Here is a 22,525-nt window from a genome sequence, read left to right as displayed (position 1 = left end):
TAGCTGATAGGTGCAGATGTACCACACCAAAACATTGTGCAAGTGGGAAAGTGCTCTTCTTAGATTAATGAAAAGGGAAAAGAATAATGGTAGCGTTGGTGGCGAGAGTTCTTTATGAATAAAGTATGTAATATAGGCTAAGTACACGGGTCTCACAAGGGAGAGATGGGAGAGAGATGGGGGAGAGAAAGAGAGAGAGAGAGAGGGAGGGATGTTAAAGTTTAGGCGATGACTATACTAATGTTGTCTGAGAGTCTGGGTGAAAATATTTCTACAAGTAGAGGGTAACCATGGTGATGGGTCGACTTAAAAAATAGTACACGTACTGTATAATGAGGAAAAACACAAGCATAAGAAGAAACAAAGCATCAGAGACTGATCATGAGAAATAGTTTCATAAAAAACAAGGAAAAAACAAAGCAGAAGGGACAGAGATAGACAGAGAGACAGAGGTATTGAGAAAAACAGAGGGTCAAAGGTACACTTGTCCTCGGACTGCCACATCAGGGAAAAGCTAAAGAAGTTCAAAGAAGAACAAAAAAAATTACCAAAGAGATATACAACAGATAGCCAATGATGTGAATCTGAGTCACAACCTTAAAGAAATAAAAAGACTAATGAATTGACAGTCATGTATCTGAGTAAGAAAGTGATCATACTATGAGACACTTATTTCCAACATGGCAGATAAATAGCATGTCCCTCTTGCTCTGTGCAGGGATACAGCTTTTGTGGCCATCCACCGTCGTCGTCGTTGGCTCTCCTCGTTGCCTGCCCCGAGGCTACGTGTAGCGGGTGGATTTAAGCGCATTTCTCTTGTTTGGAGGGCAAATTGCAGCAGACGTGGCAGGAGCAAATCCGGATGCGAAGGACATTTCCTATTCCTCTCTGCCGCCATCCCTGGGCAGCGCAGAGCGCAACAAGAACAACAAGAACCTAGAGGGGGATGATCCTCTCCTTGTCTGTAAGCTACCAACTATCAATTAGCAGCAAAAGAGAAAATACAATGAGGGCAGCTGAAAGCTTTGTCGGAATTTCCCCGAGGAACATGCCCTGGAGTGGCCGGGAGGAATTGCGGCAAAAAAGCAGGCCGTTTTTACGGGAAGCCAATGAAATTCCAAGTAAACATCATAAAAAAATACATACATCTATGGAATTAATGAAATCTCACTGTGTCATAATACCCTAGTGGATTCAATTGGTCTTTTGTAAAATTATATCTGTCTTACAATCTTCTTTGTTTTGACAGCAGGGAATTCATATCAAAGCAAAGTATACATGTTTTTTAATGAAATTCGACAGTATTTTTTAATTGTTAAATGGAACAGGATGAATGTATGAAAAGATATAAATAGAACCACTGCAAATTAAACAAATGTGTACACCGCAAATTAACACTATCTTTGAATGGAAACAGGTTTCCAGTATTTCTTTGCTTGAACATACCATTTCTTTCCTTCTGTAATTGTTTCTATTCTTTCTCTTTCCCCTCTCTTTATTCATTTATGCCCCCCCCCCAACCAAGTAGCTCACTCTTTCTCTATTTTTCTATTACTTTTCTTTCTTACCCTATTCCTGTCTCTCTCAATTTTCCAGATAGATGCCATTACCATTACTTCCATTTATACCATGCAATATTTCCCATACTTAGACCTCTTAGTAGTTTTACATCTGGAGGAGATGAGAGACAGAGAGAGGGGGAGAGGAGAGGAGAGGCGGAGAGAGAGAGAGAGAGAGAGAGGGGGGGGGGGGTGAGAGAGGGGGAGAGGAGAGGAAAAGAGAGAGAGAGAGAGTGAGAGAAAGAGAAAGGGAGACAGACAGACAGACAGAGAGAGAAAGAGAGAGGGAGCAAGAGCGAGAAAGAGAGAGAGAAAGAGAAAGAGAAAGAGAAAGAGAAAGAGAGAGAGAGAGAGAGAGAGAGAGAAAGAGAAGAGAGAGAGAGAGAGAGAGAGAGAGAGAGAGGCAGAGAGAGAGAGACTTAAGAGAGACTAAATTTACACCTGCAGGTAATGCCATCAAGAAAAGGTCATCAATCCTAGCTTGGACTATTTGTTCCAATCATTACGCACACACAGAGAATGTTCACGATAGCTTCATTTGAACAGACAGAGAACAGGCTTCAGGAATTCGTTGAAAATGATAAATTTATATACACATTGTTTGATCACATGGATTTCTCAGACATCTCAAAACTTTGTCAACCTTTCTTTGCTGATTAGAAGATGGGGGAAAAAAAAAGAAACGACAATAGAACTATCCAGTTAATTAAAACACCTGTCCTGAATGTAAACTGAAACTTTCAATCAATATCACTTGCTCACAAAGGAATATGACATGACACCTTTCGCCAGGTCTTCTACATGATAACCGTTACACTTAATTGTGTCCATTGTAATTGTACTTGCATTAACTCCATACATATACTATTAATTAACGTCCAGCAGAGACGGATACAAGTGCTACAAAAGAAGCTATCTTCTTCTTCTTCTTCTTCTCCCCCTTCTTCTTCTCCCTCTTTTCCTCCTCCTTGTTCTTCTCCCTCTCCTCTTCCCTCTTCCACTCCCTCTAATTCTAATTCTAATTCTCCTTCTTCTTCTGTTCACTTTCTTTTTCTTGTCATAAGTGTTCTTTTTCACCCATACACCATGCAAATACCTTTTTACTTAATTTGTTTGTACAAACACATATTCCTTTATACAATTCATTCTGACTTTGATCTTGCAGTAATATTACTATTTTATTTCTACATTCTATGGTTTGCTGTGCATCGAAGCAGCATTCAAAATTAGTGAAAACGGTGGGGGTCTTACAAGTGCACTCCCCCACATGATGGCGCCCTTTCTCTTTTGCCAGCAGAAATCAAGGAAATGGCTTTCAACATTAAATGAACATAGTAAAAGAAAAACTATGATCATCATTCACATTAACATTTGTCCATGCAAATATGAAAATGTTTAGAAGAAAAAGTGTGATGTAGACTTGAGTTTAACCGATCAATCATTACTTTTCATTTCAAATTAGTTGTTGAAAACAATTAATGATTAATAAACAGCAAGGTACTACTTGATATCAATAAGCAGAAGTGGAAGAAATACACAAAAAGATTAGAAAAGATTCAGAGCAAATGATTGCACATGGTTTAGATTGCACATTTTTAGTCCTTTTGCTTCTGTATAAATTTGGATTAATGTTGATGCAAAGCCTAAATAAACATTACAGAATGAAGTAATAAGTTTCGTTTTTCCCCCACATTTTCTCTGATTTTTCCATTTTCTGCTTTGCCCAATCTCTAAATACAAAATACAAAAATTTAATACATTGAGAAATTAGGTTTGCAAATTTCTAGTCAGGTCTGTGCAATCTAAAAATGGAGTGGGCTACAAGAACAAGATAAATACTTAGCCACGAGGTAACTTAATCATATTTTACTTCCAAGAAAGTAATATGAAAGGGAGGAAGGTGGGTCAAGATAGCAGAAGAGATTCAGTCAATACAACTAGCAATCTCTACATCGCCTTGGCATTCAAGCAGTAGTTCCCCCAGCAAACTGTTGAGAGCTCCAAACTAAACCTCTTCCCGCAAATCTATCAATTATGAATGCTGGGCCCGAGACACCCTCTTGAAACAAATACAATTTTGATCGAGAATTTGAGCAGAAAACACACACATTGTACGCCTGCTGAGAAATCTCAACATTAAGGTAGCACAGATATTCTAATCACAGCATCGGGGCGAGAGCATCGGTCTCTGGTTTCAACATTTGAACAGATGTAGTCAGACAATATCACGTTCTGTTTGAGTTTCTACAATCGGGGCTTGGTTATGGCCATCTAATATTCCGGGTGGCGCAATTGTGAGGGAATTGTATATCCATTTCAGTTTGTTTTTCCCTACCTGGTCGTGAGATGTTTTTTCCCCCCGCTCAGGTAATGCCTGAAACTGGTGCAAGACATGATGACCATGTTTGCCGTCTCACGCCAGTGTGCAGTTGCGTAATATGGGCATAGGACAGATAATTTGATCGGACTAACAAGGCACACGCACAGGTAAAGAATAACGAGACAAGATATGGGAAAAGAAGCAAACGGAAGCTTTTACCAAGGATAGAAGGGGCCCAGAAGAAAGGAAAAGAAAGAGAAAAACTGTCAGCCTTGTTTAGCGTACGTGAATGTTTGCGGAGCTCAAATGGACTCAGAGTTTAGCTTGTCATTCTTGAATTACAATGCTGCATGGGCTTTGCAGTGCAAAGCTTCGGATGGAAACGGGTCACGTTTATCAATAATGCATTGAATACTCATTGGCTGACAGAGCTTGCTGTGGAAAACACTAGTCTAGGAATCGAAACAACACGAAACATCAATACTCGACAAGGCCTTCACAGAGTTTGACACGTTCTGCAGAGAGGCATGTCGAGAATACTAAGTGAACTCTTTTCATAACCTGTGCAAGTTATTTTCTCTGGGAGAAGGGCAAAAGCAGGCAGTAGAATATAAATGTGTGGGGAGGGGGAAAATAAAGAAGAACTATAAAAAAAAAAAGGAAAATAGAGAAAAGTGAAGGGATAAAACAGAAAAATAGTAATGTGATGGACAGAAAGAAAGACAGAGATAGAGAGATGGAGGGAGAGAGAGGGAGAGAGAGAGAGAGAGAGAGATACACAAATATGTAGAGAATAGAAAGAGGAATGGAGAGAAACAGAATGTAAGGAGATGACATGAGATGAGGAGATGAGAGAGAGAGAGAGAGAGAGAGAGAGAGAGAGAGAGAGAGAGATAGTAAGCACAAAATCCCTAAATAATAATCATTCCAAATTTCCATCTGTAAACTGTGAAAGATAACTAAAAAAGCTACATATTTTAGAGTATGCCTTTAAAATGGAGGGGCTTATTTTGAGCATCATTTTGAGGAACATTTCAGCTACATTTTCACACATCAAAATGTGCAGTCAGACCATTACAGCACTTGACTTAACAAAAAATTACTTTCCCAAATTTCTAAAAGACAAGGTAGAAAAGTAATTTGACATGCTTTTCTTATCCAATTGGGTAATTACAATTTTTATTTTATTTCATTCTCACTAGCACACATTGGTTGCCCAGAATAATGGGTATATATGCAGTAGGTAACAGGGCATCATTCCACAAAACTATCATAAGTACAATTTCGCCCATATCCCGTTGAAACGCGTACTTCACAGTTAACTCGCGTTTCAATGGGATATTGGCGAACCTGTACTTATGAAGGCTTCGTGAAACAATGCCCAGTGATCTGTCTTTCTTTTGACTAATACAATTCAACAATGACAACATCTCCTAAGAGCTAGAAGGGCATTAAATCTCTGCACATGTAAAAGGTACGAGTTAACATCCTTCTTGCTCTCAGCAGACAGACAGACGAACTATATTGAAAGAAGAAAAAAGAGGTTAGCGAATAAGACGGAGGAGCCAGACACCAAGCCTAAGATGGTAGCCTGCCTGGATGTTGGGTGAGGATGAGTCAATACCCGTTTCGCATCATGGTATTGACACACCTGGTGAGCGGCCGGCGTGCTCCGGCACACTAGTTAGCATGGATTAACGATTGGAGCTTAGGAGCTGTGTCAAGTCAGCGTTGCTAGCGCATGCAAACTAGGCAGCAGTAACAGACTGATGGGAAAGGACTGGGCTGGATTTATATCTTTCTTCTTCCAAGAAAAAAAACTGATGGCTAATATTAACTAAATTTGTCAAAATTTTCTAGCCACTGCAAATAGAACAGCTAGTGCTGAGTCAATCGGCAGGAATAGCAATACAAACTGATCCTTCTATATTATCTTTTGTAAAAGTCTGAGAGGTCTGATAGCTTCCTTCGGATAGTGATCATGAAGAAAAGTCTGCCCCTTTTTTTACAGAGAGGTGGAACAAAGCTGTGTGCATCAATGGTGCTGAATCTGCATGGCAGATTGGTGCCAATTTGCCAAGTCCATTGGGCACCATGTAGCTGTCAGAATGCAACATTTTCCTTAAACATCAAAATTATCACATCATGTGTTCAAAATTTCATCTTCAGTTGAAGAGTAGAAATCATCTTTATCCTTTCTCTTTAAGTCTAGTTATCTCTTCCCTCTCGTTTAAGAATAATATTTACTTTCCAACCACGAACATCTCCACAATTTTCTACATGTACCATACCAGTTATAAACAGAATTCCTTTCAATGAATACTTCCCACAAATACACAAAACACAAAACTGCATATTCAATTTTGTAATGAATACATGCTTAAAAAGAAATCAGAACAATGAATCTGTATAAAATCAGGGTATCACTTTCTCTAGCAAAGAAATGTAAAAATCGCTGTTTCTTGCGCATCCCCAATGATGGAGCTACAAGTGAAAAATGATATCTAAAGGAGATATGAAGTGTTTGCTTAACTTGTTGACTACTGACTTCTCTTCTTTACATTGACTAAAATACAGGAAATACCAAGCTCCTGAAGGCAACCTGTTAAAACATGTTAACAAAAAAGATGGAGATAATGTGCTAAAGCAAACAAGAACATTGAATTGAGGGAGTATATGAGAGGAGAGAGAATGAGTGGGACAAAAGTAAGATTTGTAACTTAAGTGAGACAAATAAAGAGCCTACTATATGGAGGACAATGATGAGACATATGGAAAGATGTAACAGGAGGAGAAGAGAAAGAGAGGAAGAGAGAGAGGGAGAGAGATGAAGAGAGAGGGAGGGTGGGGGAAAGGGAGAGGAAGAGAGAGACAGAGGGGGAGGAAAGAGAGAGACAGAGAGGGAGAAAGAGATAGAGAGATAGAAAGAAAGAGAAAGAGAGAGAAAGACAGAAAAAGAGGAAGAGAGAGAGAAAGAGAGAGAAAGAGAAAGAGAGAAAGAGAAAGAAAAAGAGAGAGAGAGGGAGGAGAGAAAGAGAGAGAGGGAGAGAGAAAGAGAGAGAGAGAAAGAGAGAGAGAGAGAGAAAGAGGGGTTGTAGGTAGATGACGGGAACGAGATACACATGAAGATTAGCAGAAAAGGGAGAAAAGAAGGAAGAGAACAAGGGAATACCAAAGAAAGAGAAGAGAAATGAACAGAAATGAAATTGTAATGCTTATAGGAGTAAAAACGATATGTCTGACACAAAACTTGTCACAAAAATCACCAACATCTCAGATGATTTTACAAAAATGATACGAGCATATACAACGGTAACTCAATCAAATCAGGGACCTGCTGGGGTTTCAAGTACCGTTGAGGAGATAAGTTTGCATGTCTTCCACCATTGAAGTTAGACAATGCATGAATGTGTTTGATGGCTTTGCAAGGGATAGGTTTACCTCCTTAAAAACACTGTTGCTTTTAAGGTTTTAAGATGGCGTGATAGCAAGAGGTAGAGTTACGCAAACCATGGTCGGCGGCGAGGTGAATGCGTCTCCTGATGGAAGAGCCTGATAGAGGCCAGGGAGTGGGAGAGTAGAACATCTACTATTAAATCAAACTCTTTTTACATCCATCTCTTCTTCCTTTCATATTTTGTATTTCCTTCATACATTCAGCTGAGTGACTCTGTCATGTTTGAGTGCCAGCCATAACTGAATGATTGACATAGCACAGACACAGTGTGATGATAAAACAAGAGATAGTGTTTGATAGCAAGATAATTCTCCCTCCCCTTTCCCTTGGTGGGTTCTTCTCACTTTATCATTTTTTTTTACCTATCTTCTTTTTTTTCATCTTCTCACACCGCTGAACTCCTTCCTACATATCCTGTGTCCTTTCAATGGTCATGACCTTGTACTTGCTTTCCATTATGCCAGGATCCTCTTCATATTTTCTCTCTAAGGTACATCTCAGTACTTTGTCACTACCCCATATAACCGAACCCGGCATTGGAAAGTGTTCATGGTGCTATGTTCATGGAAGTAATTGTATGCATGTCGAGAGAAATGATACATATTGACCACAAAAGACAATGACAAACCCTAAAATCTTGGCAGATTCTTCACAGAATGAATCAAAGATAAAACATGGGGAGGGGGAGAAGGAAAAAAAAGAATATGAATAATAACGTAGTTTTAACACAGATGTCACAATATAAGAACCCATGCTCCACTTTTATACAACACAAAACCAACGTCAGTGGTAAAGTGTTTGAAGATTGCCTCAAACACAGACAAAAAATATTTACAAACTACAGCCGGATAAAAAAAAAAAAGGGTTATTTATCTTATTCTCCTTATCAAACGGCATATTCAAAATATGTATTTATTCAGTCTACAGAACCATGGGAGACCTGAAATGTCAGCAATGTCTCAGACAAAATCCAAGAGATAACGGGGATACTAAGGTAGTCAGGATGGTAAAACACTAAACTATTACCCTTCTTTGGGAGCATTGACCAGGAAAATATCAGCGTTGGAAAAAAATCTCTGGAAAAAAATCTCAGCAAAAAGCCTTGGTTGGGTACACAGGAGGATTCTTTTGTATCAGAAGGAAATCTCTCATGCTGATAACTCAGAGAGGGGGCAGATGGAAAGAAAGAGATGGGAAGAGGAAGAGAAAGAGAAGCGAAGGGGAGAAGGATAGAAAGAGAAAGAGGAGAGAAGGGGGAGAAGAATAGAAAGAGAAAGAGGAGAAGGATAGAAAGAAAAAGAGAAAGAGGAGAGAAGGGTAGAAGAATAGAAAGAGAAAAGGAGAGGGAGAAGAGTGAGACGAATAGCGTGGGAGAGAAAGAGAGGGGGCGACTAGGAATACAGATAGAGTAACAAGATCTGCTTTTTTCTTTCTTCTAAAAAGAGATAGAATGAGGAAGACGAGTACAAACACAAAGCAGAGATAGGTATGTGTGTCCTTGTACAGTGAGGAAAAACAGAAGGAAAGATGAGAGATAGAAAATTAGGGTGAGAACAAAAGAGAGAATGCGAAACATATGAAATGATAGGGTAAAAAAGAGAGATGCTAAAGTAGCGAGGAGGATGGAGAGAAGATTGTCAGTTCTTCCACGACGCATCTATTCTGTGGTTTCTCTTGGGAGATGAGACTAGCGCCTGTTTTACCGGGGTAATCCGCTTGGAGAGCGGTCTGTGCACCCTAAGGGATCCTGGCTGGATTACAGAGTATTAAGGCATAAAGACTTGGGAGAGGGAACTAGAGATGCAAGACGTGTTCAAACTTCCACTTACTTCAAGAGCAAGTATATGCTTTATCTTTTTAAAAAGTGAAATGAGAATTGAAGGACCAGATACTCAAGTAATACATGTACATTTAAAAATAGACAATAAATTGAAGTATGCATACTCCAAGAGTCTAAGAAGAAAAGGAAATATGAGAACTTGATTTAATCATACATATATTAACTAAACCAAATTGGGACTGCTTCATAATGATGTCCAAAATTAAAAGATCTCCCTTTTGGTGCTTGAAATATTTAGTCTCCTTGGAATTTCTTGACTACTGGTACTAAAAATATCTCTTATTGCTTCATCCACTATTTCTTGATTTTCAAATTGACATTCTAAAAAGAAGTGGTTTTATGTACAGGAATACTTGTACATGATTTAACTAACATGGGAGATTGCAATTTTTGTTACAACTTTATTCCATACCATGTGTGAGTTAAAAAATAATCATCTCAAGTATGTAGCCCTACAATTGATCTCCAACACAAATCAAAGGTGACAATCAGATGATTCATGCAGGTAACTACATGTAGTATACTACCTATGTATTCTCATTAGACACAATTTAAACAAGGATTTATCTTGCATAATGCTTTCATAACATGTTGATGAGATAAAATTAATAAAGAAACTATATATTACCAATGGGAACTTTTCAAAAAATATAAAGCTATTACTACTCTTTCATCACTCATTCATCTCCATTCCCAAAGTGAAGAAGTAAACATTGCCAATGTTTACTCTAAATGACTGCCTGAAGAATACAGCATGACACAATAACAGAAAACACTAATGCTGACTTGGGTTTCCATCATCAGATATAACCATTGTCTATCACTGCACTTTAAACAGTCTGAACACACCCTGGAATAAAAACCACAAGAGGGGTAGCAACGTTTTTTACCCTTCCTCTGTTTTCACAGAAAAATAGCGAGGATTTGATTTATGAGAAAACAAAACTGCAGGGATTCCATGCTTTCTTCAGAAAAGAGATAAGGTTTGGATTTGGAGTTACGAGAGAGAATCATATGATAAATATTTACAAGGAATAGGTGGCAGTGATATATTCATAATTTTGTAACGGAAGCATGGATGACAAAATGGAACAATATTTCAATCCTTCCTGAAAGTGAACTTTATGAAGGATTCTATAGCATCCATAATTTCTGCCACAGGTACAAAATTCTTAATGCAACTGGGATAGCATTGGCTACAAACCAAAATGCAAATCTGAATTGATGATTCAGAAGAAAGAAAAAAAGAAGATTATATTCTTTGCGAGAAGCAGGCTTATCCTGCTTTTTAATTGATTATCCTCTCCTTTATTGAAATGGCATTGCCTGAACATATTTTTTTTCTTCAAATAGGGCAAAGTGAAGACAGAGGTTTTATCTTCAAAGAAAAGAATAAAAAATTATTTGGGCAAGATTCCAGATTTCCTGCATTTTCTTATCTGAGCACTGACATACATGTAAAACATACATTAAGTATTCAAACACAGTTGGTCAAGGTCATAGCTTGAGTGAAATTAAGGTTTTATAGAGAGAAAAAATATGAAGTCAAAGGTCGCATCAATTTGTTATCTTCAAATACAGAGTACCTTTGAAAGCTGTCTAAGGATAACAAAAGACAGGGGGGGGGAGGATTTTATCTATCAGGCTGGACAAATCCATTCTCTCTTCTGAATTTAATGATTTCCTGTGGGAAATCCACCACCATTTTTCATGACTTTCATATTATCAACTGAATGAGATCACATGTGAATCATGGTTTATGAAGCATCATTGTCTGTCATGTATTCATAATTGCATGAATGAGATTATGAGACGTAATTCAAGATATTGAATGCGCTGAATGAACTACTCCGTCAAAATAAATCCTTTATCTTCACTACGACAGAAGTTTAAGACTTCTATGGGTTTTCTACACGTATCTTTCTATCAGTCTACTCTCAATCCCCCTCCCCCTCCTCTCTCTCTCTCTCCCCTCTCTCTCTCCCCAATCTCTCTCTCTCTCTCTCCCCCTCTCCCTCCTCTCTCTCTCTCTCTCTTTTGAATGAAAAAAGAAAAATAGTTGAACTGAATATGTTTCCAATAATCTACCATCAATAGAATAAATCACCTTTTCTACAATTATAAAACAAAAGCTTAATTAACATGACTGCAAATGAACATTATCCACTGGCCCATCCAGCCAAAACCACACCATCCTCTTTCATATTCATATACTGAAAAAAATTACCAATCACCTGAAGAAAAAAAAATGTGTCCAGGTAGAAGGTATAAAATCAACTTGTAAAAACTTAATCTGGCATTCAATCAGGGGTAATAGTGAGAATTTTAAAAAGAAAGGTTTTAGAAAAAAAGAAAAAAAGAAAGAAAGAGAGAAACCGATTTAAATTGTGTACAGGTGCATGTAGAAGGTATAAAATCAACTTTTAAAAACTTTATCTGACGTTCAATCAGGCGTGATAGTGAGAATTTTTTTTAAAAAAAGAAAGAAAGAAAGAGATAAACCGATTTAAATCGGGAAATTATCAGGCCTGTTCAATACATAACTGTTAAGGAGTATGAGGAAAATAAAGAGTAACTTTTAAGTCGGACTAGGGTTCTGTGCGAGTGTGTACACGTGCGTTAACTTAAGTAGTCTACTCAACGAGGCATTCCACACTACATTGGGAGTGTATTTGAACCACAATATATCTTTCTGGACAAAAAAATATCTGAGGCTCATATATTTACTCTAGAATAGCACATATAACCCCTTATATCAAGAGCAAAACATGTTTTGGAGATTGGAACACTTTAAGATAAATGTAAAATAGGCAGGACATAATGTATGTGCAACCATAAAACCACTTCAGCATGCAAAAACAACACAATTACACCATCTTGAAGGAAAGAACACTGTATCAATAATATTGTACAACAAATTATCATTCATGCAATAAAATAGAAAATTATTTTCAATAAAAAGAACTTTTGACCTGAGCAAAGCAGTAGATACAGAAGTGAGAAAACAAAGTTCAACAAAATCCAAAATTGAGATACTTATGTCTTGGTTAAGAGAATAGAAACTCTGTGAAAACTGTATTAGTGTGGATGCACTGCAAGCTCAATACACAACTCTACCTAGTTCATGGCTGGAAGGATCCTTCTCACTACCATCATGCACTGCTGGGATTTATAAAATTAGATACAGCAATGTCATCAGGAATGCTATAAGCCATACATTTATAAACATGTGGAATTTCAAGTATATTTTGACATGCTTGCACACACAATGCACTCTCAAACGTTCATTTAAAAATGCTGCGTGAACACTTTATATAATCATGAATATGACTTCAAAACTATGCCTACATCCAAAACTTTACAGAAAAATAAATGCAACCCTCGACTAGTAAAGCTGCAGTCATTTATTCACATAAACAAATAGAATTCCACTATTAAAGGAAATTCTTTCACACATACACCAAACTCAGAAAAATGAAAAACAAGCATTCAAACTCTCACAACTAAACAATTCATGAATGTATTCCGATCTTATTTCTATTTCCATTGTCATTCCCCTATTTTTTCTTGTAAATTGCCTGAGTTGTGGCTGACAAAGTACCATTGAATGAAGCAGCCTGTATTTGGACTGGTTATACTTGAATGCAATTAGCTGTCGTTAAATCTATTGTCATGTTGTTGCTGAATGGACAACCAAGACATTTGCTTAAGTTGCCAAATTCATCTTCTGGTGGTTATTTACACAGGACTGAATATGGAATGATGACACAAAATTTGATTCAGTGAGATTTTTCAGTTGCCAAAGTGGATTTCAGGTATTCCAGTTGCTAATTTTCAGCCCTTCATGTACGCACAACAGTAATTCTCTCATCAAATACAAAGTCCCAAAACATGAATTTACACCTTTGACCAGCCATGTTAATAGACAACAAAGCATAGCCCAGAAGGAATACACTAGTGAACTGTTTTTTGTACAGTAGCTGGCAATCATGGCATCCTTGACTACTCCAAGAGCAGAGTTACCAGATGTCCACATGACTCAGGAATGGATGGATAAAGAAAGACCTTTCTATGCTTACCTCTTGCTTTGCTCGCGGAGGGCAACAACTTTGTTTTGGTTTGGTCCCTTTGTCGATCCTACAGGAGAATCAGATAAAATAGAAATTCAATTTCATAGATTCAACATGAACTTAATTACAAATACATCTCATGTTTTGTTCTGCTTTGTTGTTCTACAAGTTATTTATAGTTATCCTTGAATAAACGTATCCACAACATACATGTATGTAATAAATTGTTGCCTCTTAAATTAGGTTGATCTCACCAGGAGATACCCTTCACTAATATTCCAAAATCTTGACACTAACATATTTCTTTGTCAGGACTAGGGGGAGGGGGAGGGAGTCCAGAGAAGTAATGGCAGATCAGCGCACCAGACAATTGTTAACATTTTCACATTTTAAGGTCAGAGAGGGGGGGGGGGGTAGTAGTCTGTGTATTTTTGGGACCTGTAAATGTTGAGCTCTTCTAAAATTCCCGACAATTAAGGGAAGAAAAAAAAGTATCTTACCTCCAAAAACAACATGAGCAATGAGCAGCTCATTTCTTGCTGCAAGATCTTCTTGTTCTCTGCATTGTCATAGCAACAGGAGATGAGGGTGGGGAAGAGGACGTTGATGAGGCGTGGGTCACTGAAGTACTGGAATGGGAGACTGCACAGCTGCTGAAGAAGGGTTGGGGTGTTGCCGGTTTGGACAAGGATCTGAAAAGGAACGAGAATCACAGATCAAGATTCATAGCTCCTACGAAGCAACAGCGGCAATCCTCTTTCAACCTGGGCCCTGTTTTAGACCTGATCCAGATCAATCATAAGTCCTCTACCGGGTAATCAATCATAAGTTTGCAGTCTCTTAGATCCTATCTCCAAACTTGCGATTGATTAGAGATAATTTACATAGTTAAAATAAGTTGTGATTAATATCCACTCTTTGTAAGACAGGGCCCAGGTGTTGTAATTAGCCTTGGACTTAATTATCATTAAAAACAATTTGTGAAAATGTTTGTGCCCCTATCAGCAATAAGGATGCTAATGCCATTGAGAATACATAGTTTTAACAGCCTTCTGGCAGGCAGCGGACAAATTCTGCAGAAGAATGTATCAGCTCTTAGAGTACTACATTTGTCAGTGATGAAGTCAAGGCAGACCAAAATACTACTTTCCAGGGTTTAGTCAATGTTACTCTGGACAAGGTCAAGGCTAACCAAATCCCTGAGGCTGGACTAAACTATATTTCTAACTTTTGTTCAAACTAGAATCTAAAATACTTAAATTTATTGTTATTTTGTATATTTTGTGAGGATCATATTTAACAAGCCATTTCGGTGCTTTTCATAATCCTCCAACTTCAGATATCTCATTATATCTGTTTGTATGTTGATGATTATATCATATTTTTAAAATCTTGAAGTGGAAATAAATAAAATGAAAGTTTCTGCTGGGCTTTGTACCTGGTTGTCTAGGTTGAGCACAGTGATGTAGCCAACGATGAGAACGACCTCATGAAGAAGATCCTCGTTGGCAGTGAAATGACTACAGTACCACATGAGATAGGTAGCGATGTGACGGAACTCTAGAGATGTCCCCTCTGCTCCTAGGGCAGTCTGTGTGGAATAACAAAGCAATGTAAATATTGTAATTGTAACTGTAATGTATCAGTCTAAAAACAATTTATTAACATGACAAAAGTTAAAAGCCCCACTGCACTACTTATAGCTACTTGCACCCTCTATATAGCAAACAATGCCTAATCAGGGACCGTTGGTCCCCCATGGTCCTTTTTTTCCTATGTTAGTCGAGAGTTGAGTTGATGAGATAACCACCTGTCAGTGACCATGCAGGGAGGTCTTATCCCTCCTGGCCAAACTAGTGCAGATAGGCTTTAAAGTAGAAGATTTCCTTATTCATTACCAAACTTCATCAAAGAAGAGGTGACATAATTTTAAATAATACACTTTTGAAATGTGATAAAAATAAATGTAGTACAAGCTGACAGAGAACCAATCCTTTAAGAAGAGTGTATATCTACAGTTTGGTTTAATTAATCAACTGTCTATTGTAATTGTGGTGATTTATAATTCTGGATTAAAAAAATTTAAAAAACAGGAGAAAATGAGTTGCGTGATTGTAAAAAAGGTAGATTAGGGAAAATTGTATAAATGTTTGTACATTAATAATAATAATAATACATAACATTTATTAGGCGCTTAATACTGATGTTTCTAAGCGCACAGTGTTCTGATTAAGAGAAGACTATAACCTGTAGAATTAAATTAGAAGAAAAAGCAAAAATACAAAAGTAACATAGATAAGGTAAGAAAAACAGTGGCAATCAACTAAATAAAGACAAATATGGTGCGCACCTCCATTGACCGACGCACAACTGCAATTTACAATTTGAAAAGATAGGTTTTGAGTAGAGATTTGAATTGAGATACATTGAGGTATTGAAGTCCGGAGACGAATTAGAATATTGTCTCCCCGGTAATCTTTATGCAGTGTGGTCTTTATTAATTCACTATCTAGCTTGTGAAACATCTCATGATTCAGTATTCTAGGTATCTGAAGGCACACCTTATATTGCCTTCTTCTCTTATATCTACGTTATTGCAAATTCACTCTGCTTATTCTATATCACTGCAACTCTAATGATAAATCACACAAACATGTGCAATACCATATGCCATGTCTCACACAATCATACAAGAACTACAGTTAAACCTGCATTAGTGGCCACCTGTCTACAAAGACCACTTTTTTTGTTTCCCTTGAACATGGTTTCTCATTAACACATGTACTAACGGAAACCGGCCTACAAGGACCACCTCCCTACAAAGACCACTCTTTGTGTTTTCCTTTGACGGTCGCTATAGGCAGGTTTGACTGTACTAGGATAATGTCATACCTGTAGAACATTAAGATCCAGGGTGGCAATGCTACTCAGCATCTTGATACCAGCATTGACCACACTGACGGTGTGTTCTGGTATCTCGGGTGGGGTCATGGTGCTGTCTCGGGAGGGGGCACCCCCATGGAGCAGGATACCGTAGAGGAGGGATACAATGCCCCCCAGACCGGTCACCTGGAAGGTGGCTACCAGCTGGGTGGGGTCGTCCTTCTTGGGACCAAAGATACCGGCAGCTGACCTGTGAGAGGTGGAAGGTGAAAAACCATGGTGTGAATATAATATCTGGAATGTCTGTGTGTATTTTATTTTCACAATTAAAAAAAGGGGAAAGAAAGATAAATTTAAATCAGATCGGAATATCTTTTGAAATTCCTCTCCGTTTGACACCATTATTCAGATCAAGCCTAGGTCATTGTATGGGCAAACCCGAGTATCAACTATTAGACTCACTTACATATATAGGTATATTCACATTATGGTTGGAAATGTTCATACATAATGTGAATATAAAAAAAGCTATTAATATTGAATATGCATCTTTCTGAACAACGTAAGTCAGGGGTACATCTACTAGTTAATTTCTATGAAAAGCCTTAGTTTTGAAGTGAAAAAGATTCAACATCTTTTGTGTGATAATAATGGCTTAACCTCATAAAACCGCATCTTCAGACTGTTACACTATGACAAGGCCAAAGGTACAATGTGTCATTGCATAATCAATAGAGCTACAAGTGATTAGTTTATCTAAGAGTTCTATCCAATACCAACCTATTGCAGGTAGTGGAGATGAAGCGGGTCATAGCCCCCAGTAAGCCCATGGCATGTTGAAGGAATTCAGCTATCTGTGGCTCCTGGTCAATGGGATTGCGTACATTGTTGAAGTACACCGTCAGCTTATCCAGCACACCGCAGCTCACCAGGTAACTGTGTAAATGCACAAGAAAATGAGAGCTGTTAGAGTAAGAATATTTCGTCCTAATTGTGGAATGGAGCTATGGTAGCTTTGGGAAATAGAATATGTAACTGACTGTTTAACCAGGGGACACTCATTAATATCTTACATATCATACCAGATATACCACATACCTGACTACACCTGGGTTAAGAAACACAAAAGAAGATGAAATGCCTCAATGGGACACACCAGTATTTGGCCTCTTGACCTCTTTTGGAAGTCAGAATTTAAGATAATAACACAGAGGTGTTGTGGTCTAGTGGATAAGTCTCCGGACAGTGAACCACAAGGTACAGGGTTCGGATCCCGCCGTGGCACTAACATCCTTTGGCAAGACATTAATCTACATTTACCACACTTGACTCAGGTGTAGTCAGTGGGCAGCTGGTAGAATTCATTCCTTTTCATTTCCATTCACAAATACCAGAGCTGAAGCAGCAGTAATAACATCCAAAGTCCTTTGGAAATGCACAGGGGCATTATATCATTAAGGAAAGGGCGCTATTTGGAACAGAATATTTCCATATAACTCTAAGAAGTGAAAATGATTGCAATAAATGGTAGTAAAGGAGATCCAATAATCAAATACATGAATACAATGGTTTGAGTGTGCAAAGCTTTTGAGACTGGAAGATGCTGAACAATGCTTACCTAACTACATCCATGCCCCACTGGTCAAATGTATCCTTTTGTTTTTTCTTGGCCAATGAGGGCAGCTTGCCATCGGGTGAGGATGGAGATTGCGGCCGATGCTTGACCAGTACGTTGAGTATACTGGTCAGCAGAAGCATGAGACTGCCCGCTACGCTGTCATGGGGTGGTTTGAGGGAGTCTGGACCCCAAGGATGACTATGTAGACCATCATCCGAGTCTGGTATAAGAACCTAAAGAGATTGAAGAAAAAAACTTTTTAAAGGATGTCTTCTTCTAATTACATCAACAGAATGGATGTTTGCTGTACAGAGAATATCATCTATTTGGAGCCAGAAGGGCGTTATCTCATATACTTCTACACAGAATTAATACCCTTGTAGCTCCAAACAGACAATATATATGTGTATATACATGCACAACTCAAAATGAACTGAGTTGAAAAGAGGACTGGAATAAAAGGCAACCTATTCTTTTTTATTCCCGTAACAAGATGTAGGCACATACTTCAACCGTCAGCATCACCTCAATAAGAGAGTCTCCCGCCTATACCCTTTATCAAACTGGAGATTTAAAAACAAGGACAAGATCAATAGTAACAAAAATAGTGGAGCGATCGAGAAGGGCGTCACCACATTCTGAGTGTGTAGAAGGAGCATGCCCAATAAGGATAGGGTCCTGCCAAATGCTCAATTCCTTTCAATACATCATGTCATTTATTTGCTGTTATTGACATGATTCAACAGATCTCTAGATCACACAGAAAGGACCCAATATTTTGACACATGTGGACTTACAGATAGTTGATGCATGAGAAGATCAATAAGAGGTGCCATCTTCCCACTGTACATGGTGTACTGGCAGTTGTCAAAGTTGTTTCTGCATGCCAGGCGGAACACCTCGGCAGAAGAACAAAGTGTCCTGTGGGGAAATCAAGTTGAGCAGAGAGGAATGAAACTTACATAAATCAGCAAAATGTCTTGTTCTCATTTTATATCATCAAGTAAAATGTTAAAACTCCCTTTTGTAAATCTATTCTGGCATGTATGAAAATGAATAATTTCAAGCGAAATGATTAGCATTAATCTTTCATTTCTTTCTTCTTTTTATTTTGAGGGGGGAGAAATACTTTACTCTGTAATCATTTCATTTCAAGGTGATTGCACTACCCATGCAACTTTGATTATTTGAATAAGTTTTTCATGTCAAAATATTTATGATGAGAAACCTTAGATATACAAATTTGCATGACCTTACTTTCTACATATATTACATCAAGTTTCAACCTGATGTTAGAACTGGCCATAAAACTTGATGAAATTATTTTACATCATATTCAAACAATTATTTAAGTGCTTTCGTCCTAATGAAATCCATATGCTATTTACTGGGGGGTTTGAATCATACAGTGTACCGGTACTTACTTCTTTGGTACGACTGCTGGTTTATCATTGGAGGCGCTATCTATTAGCATGAGAACCCTTGTGAGGACAGACAGACCTCCATGTGCTCTGAACATGATTTGATCAGTTTGCTCCTGCAAAAAAGGCAAAAACAAATTTAAAATTAAAAAAAAAAAATCAGTATTTATCTCATGAAGATACATTGATTAGAATATGCATTACAATGGCCTATTGATATAATGAACATACCAATAGTTTTTCCTTTTGGTGTATTTGTAATCAGATAATTTATATTCAAATTTACCGAAGAATAGAGAGATAGAGAGAGACAAGATCTTTCTTTTGTTAAATGAACATGAATATATGCATGTATGTGTACAACTCAAATCAAAATGATACTTTTTGTTTCTGTATATTTCTGAAATTATGCGATTGATTCTAAACTGTACGTAAGAGAAAAAACAATTATAAAAAAAAGCAGACTGGACACTAGACTGACCAAACAATTAATAGTACATTACCAAAGAGGTAAAGAAGTGGTCAGATTGGAGTCAGTGTTGAGTCAGTTAGGAGGAGAGACAAACAATTGCATTATCCCCAATGGTTAGAAACTGTATTGGGTTGGTCTGGTAATGTTACAAATGATTACATTACCCCCAAAAGGGCAAGAAGTAGTCGGTTAGTGTGGAGTCATTCTGTTGATGTGACTAGTACAGTCAAACCTGCTCTAGTGACCACCTGTCTACAAAGACCACATTTGTTGTTTCCCTTGAAAATGGTTTCTCATACAAACATGCACTGAAGGAACCTGTCTACACAGACCACCGGTCTATAAAGACCACTTTTTGTGTTTCCCTTGGGCGGTCGCTATAGACAGGTTTGACTGTATATGAACTATACCTTTTTATCCAGAATGCGGTTGACCTCTCCTAGTGCCCTATCCATGGCGGACACCTTGCTTTGTTCCCAGGGACCAGAGGAGTCCTGGGCTTGAAGATACTTGTTCAGATCCTTCAAAAGCTTCTGCAACCTGAGGCAAAGAGAGGAGAGAGAGTGAGAGATGGAAAGAAGGTAAGATAGTGAATCACTTGAACTAACATAACAGCTGAACAAAACATAATCAAATCATTACTGTGTGCATTAACATTTCCATCAGATAAACAAAGGCCTCCTGAATTACATGTATGTATAAAAAATGGAAGGAGGCACGGTAGCTCAGTCGGTAGAGCAGTGGTCTCGTAATCCGGTGACCCGGGTTCGCGACCAAGTCTAGTGCCCTTTGGTAAGGCATTAATCCTCATTACCAGGTCCCTCGGAAAGGACCTTAAGCCGTCGGCCGTCTGGTTGCTTACTTACAAGCATTTATGCTTTCTTAGCAGTCGGGTAAAATAACCACCACCATCAACATGAAGTTGTATAGGGTTCATGTCTGTTAGGAGAAAGTAAGGCGAAGAATTGACTCGCCATTTTATTTTCCTGAAAAAACGGATTTTATCCAGAGCAAATTTACTAAAAAAAATCATTCAGCAAAATGTGCAACAGAAGAACAGTTCCATTTGAAAATTTATAGCAGACATCTAAAAACTAAATATATAAAAAGAATATTCCATGCACAATTACAAAACCATATCGACTCACTTTGCTTTGTGGTGTGAGTCTTGTCCCTGTGTCTTTGAAGGCAGATTGTTCTCATACTCCTTGCCCTTACTGGCCATCCTCTGTCTAAGCTTCCTGGCTCTCTTGCGACTACCTTTCTGTCTCTCCCTCTCAGCTACGATCTCAGGGTGGGACTGGTCTCCGGGAGCCTCCACCACAAGCTTCACAAAATTGTTTTCCTGCAGAGGTTTCATCAAAATAAATCGTTGCTAGTAAATCGTTTTGTCTATGTCGGATATCTTTCTTTTCTAAAAAGAAACTGCGTCATTATTCAATCATCGGTGACACTGGTCAAGTTCTGTGTGTATTTCATATGGGATGCTAATAATGAAATACATGCTTACAGAATGAAGGCCCTTGGACATATATGTATAACCTACACTTTCGTTCTGTTGAAATGTTTTTAAAATCTGAGCTTGTAAAACTTGCAATGTATTTTTAGCTCTCAGCTACGATTTTTCAGTTGTGCTAATAAACCATTTTACTACTACTACTACATATAGGTTGTCCTAGTCTAGTGGTATAAGCAATTGAAGGAAGATGCAGAGTAACAGGTTTTGAGGTCTGGTCCTGCAATAATCATCTTTGGTTATACATGATGATATAATTACAGCTTCTGACACAAGTGTAGTAGATAGGTACCTCATACGATTATATATACTTAATGCAGCACGTGCCACAGCACAAGCACATCAAGCTAATGTTCAATATGCTAAGCTTCATGCACAAAGTTTTATTAGTAAATAGTTCTGACCTCTTTTTATCATTTAATTGGTTTTTCAGTTAAAGGGCATCTTTACTAGTGTGGCCAGGGGGATTAGACCACCCAGCAAGGTCACTGACAGGTGGCTATCTCATCAACTCATCATACCGGAGTGTTGGCTCAGTCAGTAGAGCGTCCGCCTCACAACCGGGAGGTCGTGGGTTCGAACCCCGGCCGCGTCATACCAAAGACATTAAAAGATTGGAGTTGTTGCTACCTTGTTTGGTGTTCAACAATAAGGGATAGAGCAACGTCGATCTGGCGCTGCTCAGTGGCTGCCGGGCTCAAGATCAATTGGGCAAAAAGAATTTCCGTTTCGGTTTAATAAAATTTGGAGTGGACTATTAGGCTATTATCATTATTATAACTCGGCTCTCAATTAACATAAGAAAAAGAGGATTATGGGGGACCAACAGGCACCGATTAGGCATTGTTTTCTATATAGAGAGAGCAAATGGATACAAGTAGTACAGTGGGGCTTTAAATTATGAAGAGTATAAGCTTACCAATTCCTCTTCACTGATGCTAGCTGATGTGTGTTTCTCTGCTACTTTCTCTCTGTGTTTCTTTCCTCTCAGATGACTCATCAGATAGACCTCAGATGGGATCTGTCCAATACAAACATTCACAAAACAATCAATTCACAAATGTGTTCTATTTTCATGTCAACACTGCTTTATTGAACTGGATACATTTGACTTGATTTGATGTCATTTGATTTTATAATCATCTTGCACTTTTCTATCAAATTGTTCCTTCACAAATTGCATTATAATGGTCTTGTGTTAAAGAGTCATTAAACTAAAATGACACTTTTACAGCTACTGAGCAGGACATTTTTAATAGTTACAAAGTTTGACCAAAATGAAATTGCCAACTCAGAACTTCAAACTGTAACAACCCCTTAATTGCTTTAAAAAAATTACGGCTTCATCAGTTATTGTCAGGGTAAAGGA

At 38.1% G+C, this 22,525-nt stretch overlaps 1 protein-coding gene across 1 annotated transcript in view; it reads right to left on the bottom strand.

Annotated features, from left to right (window-relative positions):
* The window catches only part of LOC576502 (S phase cyclin A-associated protein in the endoplasmic reticulum), a 64,842-nt gene that overhangs the window by 15,858 nt on the left and 26,459 nt on the right, over window positions 1–22,525 (bottom strand). Inside the window, exons 20-30 of the mRNA XM_030976422.1 lie at window positions 22,076–22,177; window positions 20,789–20,985; window positions 20,051–20,180; window positions 19,172–19,284; window positions 18,545–18,668; window positions 17,748–17,980; window positions 16,910–17,065; window positions 16,139–16,379; window positions 14,685–14,837; window positions 13,747–13,938; window positions 13,256–13,313 (exon numbers count right to left, since the gene is read on the bottom strand). Of these exons, the coding sequence (XP_030832282.1) occupies window positions 13,256–13,313; window positions 13,747–13,938; window positions 14,685–14,837; window positions 16,139–16,379; window positions 16,910–17,065; window positions 17,748–17,980; window positions 18,545–18,668; window positions 19,172–19,284; window positions 20,051–20,180; window positions 20,789–20,985; window positions 22,076–22,177 (1,699 nt within the window). The remainder of the gene's footprint in view (window positions 1–13,255; window positions 13,314–13,746; window positions 13,939–14,684; window positions 14,838–16,138; window positions 16,380–16,909; window positions 17,066–17,747; window positions 17,981–18,544; window positions 18,669–19,171; window positions 19,285–20,050; window positions 20,181–20,788; window positions 20,986–22,075; window positions 22,178–22,525) is intronic.

Source organism: Strongylocentrotus purpuratus, unplaced genomic scaffold, assembly GCF_000002235.5.
Source record: "Strongylocentrotus purpuratus isolate Spur 01 unplaced genomic scaffold, Spur_5.0 spur5_scaffold_9, whole genome shotgun sequence".
Lineage (NCBI taxonomy): Eukaryota > Metazoa > Echinodermata > Echinoidea > Camarodonta > Strongylocentrotidae > Strongylocentrotus > Strongylocentrotus purpuratus.
Note: the sequence above shows the minus strand (reverse complement) of the source record. Positions and strands in the feature narration are given on the sequence as shown.